Below are 5,779 nucleotides of genomic sequence, written 5' to 3' on the forward strand. Positions count from 1 at the left end.
CACTAAATGCTTACCATCTTTTGAGTTTTGTTTACTTTAAAAATGATTTTCACACACACATATATATATATATATATGTTAACAGAAGAAGAATTTTATTAATACATTGAATATGATAGAGATGTATTAGAACTAGGAGTCTCAACTCGTTCCAACCAACATTTCATAATGAAAGCTTTTAAATAATAAAGAAAATTATTCATCAAAGGCATTCAATCTCTTTCTATTTACGACCTCAATTACCCAACTTCATTGTCTTTTATATCCAATCAAAAAAAAAAAAAAAAAAATTAAAATCACACGTCTTATCAAGAAACCATAGCTGAATGAAATAATCTTGTTACTTGCTATCAAATTTAGCTCAGAAAAATGATGTCTAGAAGAAAGCAGTAGGTGCAAAGCTTCATAATGTAATATATAGTTTACTAATATAATATATCTACAAGGTATTGAACAATAACAGAATGGCCCTTGACATATTCTACTGCTAATACCAATAGCTTCTGATCATCTGATGTCTTGAGGCTCAATTAAACTCCCGGTCTCTGCAGAAAAATAACGCGAAATTTCACCATTAAGGTTGATGCTCTACCCTTTGCATCATCCATTTGCATTCTTGAAAATTTGAAGAGTATATATGGGTACCAACACTGGCGATAAAGGGTACATTTTAGTTGCGCGTTCATTCTACTCCTGCCTTCTGCTTCAACATGGCAATGAAGCTGTCTCTTTCTTCTGGTGTCATTCCTGCTGTAGAGCAATCTCCAATTCCCCACTCAGCTCCTCGTAGGCAATACTTGTCTTCAATTGATTTTTTGTTCCTGAGAATCACACAACTAATTACCACTGGTTGTTGCTAGTATGTGATTTAAGTCAGTTCTTTGCACATATACTTCAAGAAACTTCGAAAGACAACATGTCATAGCTTTTGAAAACACAACACTTGCAAGATGCAACCTTAAGAGAGCGATATGGTCCAAAGAAGGCTCCATTGAATCCCCTCCATCAAAAAATTATGTTTTACATAAGGTATGTATATATACCCAAAAAAAGTTCATATACAAGACCGTCCTCCTACATTGTCCCCTAGTACAGTATACTTAAGAAAGCAGTTTCCAGGGTCAGGGTCAAACTATTTAACTGCACGCCAGACCACTAAGTGATGAGGCCAATCATAAGAATAAGACGTTCAACTCCCTAAATCACGTGTAACTGAGAGGAGACAGAGGTTTTAGGAGGATCATCTGCAGCAGACGGTTTCCTACTCCCCCGTGATTGACCCCTAAGCTCGGGGGAATCGGTTGATCAACCATATGTATATATATATAGAGCGAGAGAAGTTACTAGTGTAGCACAAATGAGGCTAAAAAGTTGCTTTTGGTTTCACGTTGAAACCCCAAACTGTGGTATTCTTGCATTTTTTTGAATCTCCTTGTTAAAATTTCTAACTCATCTACTGCCTATTACAGTTAATCATTACTATGAGAAAATGAACTGAATAGAAGTCAGTCAACCCTCCTCCAAGCAAAGCGGATCAAATCATTACTAAAAACAAATACAATAGTGAAAGTCTCCGAGTTTAACCATCACATTGGAATAACCATATTTTGAGAATATTGGAATAAAAAATGTGAGAAGTGCAATATGATCTTATGGCCTCTGTAACAAAAAAGCTAGTCATTTTTAAGGAACAGTCAAAGCAAAGAAAGGAAATTACTTCTCTTTGTTTTGCTTGGATTTCTCAAGTAACTGTTTAAGCAGGGGCGAGTCTTTGAATTTTGAGTCAAGTTCTGCATACCTTTTCTGATTATCATCTGCAAAAAGGATCAACTTCTGTACATCATCTTAATGCATAATAATGTCAGAAAAAACTTTTTAAAATGTTATTTACGTACATACCATTCCACCGATTAAGAAAATCAATCTTAGGTAATTCAGGGCCAGGAACTGATTCTATTCCGGTTGAACCCGAAAGAAATCCAGCATTAGCTGCAAATTAAGACACAATTACATCTTTATTAGCCTTCAAGCACTGACAACTGAAGAAATGAAAGGATCACATAAATTCTATATCCATTACTACGAAGCAAGTAGAAACTGAGTTTATCACGAGTCACGTTCTATCGAAATACTATTCAAAAGAAATTAAGAGAATCGATTAAAGTAACAAATGGGTTTATCAGTCTGCAAGTTCTTAGCATGGCTACCTGTCAAGCGAGTTGTGTGTATTCTGACATGGTTCGAGATATTCTGTACGTCCCTAGGAATTAGATAACTTAAACTTCCATAGCATCTCAAGTTTATATCAATGCATCTTTCAAAACTTATACACTTCCCAATTTACCAAACTTTTGTAGAAACATTTAGTGGTTAATTAATAGACATGCTAAACCATAATAGAGACTAACTCCTCCATCTGCACGACAACATATTCCTGTTTTCTTGAATCTTAAAAATGTTGTTCAATAGCATTTTGCTAACTACCATTAGCTGAAGTTTCTAACATTGATGCAATATCTTCATGGATAATTAGTAAGGAAACAAAGGACACATTCAAAACAAAGAAAAGAAGGATACCTTAAATCAATAAGCGTTCATTGTTCCCATTTTTGACAAATACAGAGTCACAACTCAAAATGCAGATGAGATAATATAATTCCACAAGTTATAATTCCATGTTTAAAAAAAAAAAGTTCCTTATAAATAGTCAACAACAACAACTAGGCCTCAGTTCCAAGCAAGTTGATCTGCTCTATGATTTATTACTGTCCATAGTTAAGATCATCTTAGTTCAACAACGATCCAGCAAAATTTCACTAGTGGGTCTGGGGAAGGTAGTGTGTACCCAGACCTCACCCCTACCCCAGGGAGTAGAGAGGCTGTTTCGGAAAGACCCTCAGCTCAAGAAGACGAACAGAGGAAAGAGACAATATATCAGTACTAGCAATAGAAACCAAAGGAATAATAACAGCATCATGAAAATCAGAAAATAGATGAAAGCAATAGCAATAACCAGTAAATAGGCCTGTCACTATAGAAAAACGAAAGAGTAGTGAGAACACAACATTAACCACTAGTAGTCTAAGACAAAAATCCTATCGGACTAGCCTCAGACAGTTAAGAAGTAGAAATAGGCGCAACTACCTCCTACCCTACAACCCTAATATTCGACCTCCACCACTTCCTATCAAGGGACATATCCTCGAAAATCTGAAGCCACGCCATGTCCTGCCTGATTAACTCTCCCTAATACTTCTTAGGCCGCCCTCTACTACTTCTCGTGCCTTCCAAAGCCAGCCACTCACACCTCGTCACCGGTGCATCTGGACTTCTCTTCTGTACGTGCCTGAACCATCTGAGCCTCGCTTCCTGCATCTTGACATCAATGGGAGCCACGCCCACCTTCTCCCGAATATCATCATTCCTAATCTTATCCATCCTAGTGTGCCCACACATCCACCTCAACATCCTCATTTCTGCTACTTTCATTTTCTGAATATGTAAGTTCTTAATTGAGACCCCACTTGGTGGGATTTTACTGGGTAGTTGTTGTTGTTGTTGTTGTTGTAAGTTCTTAATTGGTCAACACTTAGCCCCATATATCATGACTGGTCTAACCATCGCTCTATAAAACTTACCTTTGAGTATCTGTGGCTCATCTTAGTTCAATATTATAAAAAAATGAAATTGAAATTAAAATCCAAAAAGCACTAGGAATTTTATATATGTTCTAATGGAGAAAAGATACAAAATATTACTTGGTTCTACAGAGTTTTTCTACCAAATCTCAACATTCAAGAACTCCAAAGTGTTCTCTTACAATTGTTGCGAGAATGGTGGGTGTCAGGGCCTCGTATTAATCAATCAATCAACTAAAATTTTAATGTCAAACTAGTTGGGACGGCTATATAAATCCTCTATATCAATACCACTTTACGTGGTCCATTATTTCAAGGCTGCATAGCCTGAGGCGGAGCTAGAATTAGAAGCTATGGGTTCCAAATTCTAAGACATGATAACTTACTAGGTTCGAGATAGATTATTTATACATATTAAGTGAATTTTGTAGCACAAATACATGTTCTGGGCAAAAGTTACTGCGGGTTCTGTTGAAACCGTAATTGATACTCTATCTCATACAATCACATCAAACTGTATAGAGTAAAATAACACCAAAACAAAAGAGGCAACATCAAAGGGGCAAAAGAAAGATTAATCAAGATTACATTACCAGGAGAGGACCAGAGAAGAATAGCAAGGCAAGCAGAAAGTGGAATAAATGAATTCTGAAAAGTGATGTTCTGAGAATGCAATGGAGGTGAATAAGAGAAAAGATAAGGAGCTTTTCTAAGGGAAGCAGTAACAGAATTTTGAGCTGGTTTTGTTCTAAATCCATGGAAAACTGATGGCTGAAGATGGAATCTAATTGATGGGAATTGCTTAATTGTTGATGCCATTGGAGAAATATGAGTAGTCATTCTTCTGCTTTTGCTCTGAAGATAGGAAAGTTGAAGAAACAAACGGTCATCATTTAATTTCAATGGAAATGAAGTGGTAGTTGACTTCTTGGGCTTGGGCCGTCATTTTCTCGTTGGGCCATTTCAAAGAACAAACGTACAAATAGCATCAGGTAGCCGCTTTTATATACGCTATTTAAAAAATTAGCCAGTTTTTATAATATGTTGAAAGTTTAGCCAGATGAAGCAAACTTCAGACAACTTCAATAATAACATTTTAAGACTTCAGACCTTTGGATGGAAGTTTCAAATTTCCTCTCACAATTTTGAAGTTTTGAACTGCTAGCCTAATTTCCGCCCCGAAGGTCTGAAGTTTGAAACCTCAGGTCAGAAGTTTGGTGGTCAAGCTTCAGACCTGGGACTGAAATTTAATACCAAATGTGGCTAAATTTTAAATACTATGGAAATTTCGGCTATATTTAAATAACTGTCCTAATAGCGGCTTTGTGCATTTCGCCCAAAAAACGAAGAAGAATAAAGAGAAATTTTCATAAAACACTATCTTTTAGTGGTAATTAGCTATCTATAGATACCATTTTCTATATTAAGAATTGTAGATACGCTTTTTGTTGTTATAAAATGTATTAGATGTATTTAAGCTACTGTATTCATGAATACAGTAGCAAAAATAGGCGTGAATCAGGGAAGTCAAGCTAATCGGTTGTTGTATTCGAGTGTATTCGACTGTATTCATGGCGTGAAACATGGGATTACAGCTCGACAGATTATTGTATTCGACTGTATTCACGGCGTGAAACAGGGGATTACACTACTTTTAAACAGAAAGTAAATCAATTAACATAATAGACTCCTAATATAACTCAACAAACTCAATTATAATACACAAATTTTGTATTTCCTTGTATAAAAAAGATTCTCAACCGAAAAATACCCCAAAAACATAGCAATCATCAGAGAAATTATATAATACATCTGAATACACAAATTATATTAATTAAAAAAATATATGAATACATTCATGGCATATAGCGAGTCAGTGAATACACTGAAATATATAGAATACAGCTGGATACATTGAATTACAATAAAAAAAAAGACAATGAATACAATGAAATGCATGAAAATACAGCATGATACGTTGAAAATACATTGAAATATATTAACAGAAAATCAAGTTGCTCAGCCCCAAACTCCGTCGTCTTTGTTCAAGAACAAACCATAATTTCCGACAAATCCGCCGTCGAGCAAAAACCCTGAAACTCACCAAAAAGGCCTTTCTATTCAATCAAGTGCCCTTCGTA

At 35.6% G+C, this 5,779-nt stretch overlaps 1 protein-coding gene across 1 annotated transcript; it reads right to left on the minus strand.

Annotated features, from left to right (window-relative positions):
* Window positions 1–323: 323 nt before the first annotated feature.
* LOC109208398 lies at window positions 324–4,516 on the minus strand. The gene is made up of 4 exons (XM_019371510.1): window positions 4,232–4,516; window positions 1,900–1,989; window positions 1,718–1,814; window positions 324–821 (listed from the first exon to the last, which is right to left on the minus strand). The coding sequence occupies exons 1-4, from the start codon at window positions 4,476–4,478 to the stop codon at window positions 683–685; spliced, it is 573 nt and encodes a 190-aa protein (XP_019227055.1). The 5' UTR covers window positions 4,479–4,516; the 3' UTR covers window positions 324–682.
* Window positions 4,517–5,779: the final 1,263 nt, after the last annotated feature.

Source organism: Nicotiana attenuata, unplaced genomic scaffold, assembly GCF_001879085.1.
Source record: "Nicotiana attenuata strain UT unplaced genomic scaffold, NIATTr2, whole genome shotgun sequence".
Taxonomy (NCBI): Eukaryota; Viridiplantae; Streptophyta; class Magnoliopsida; order Solanales; family Solanaceae; genus Nicotiana; species Nicotiana attenuata.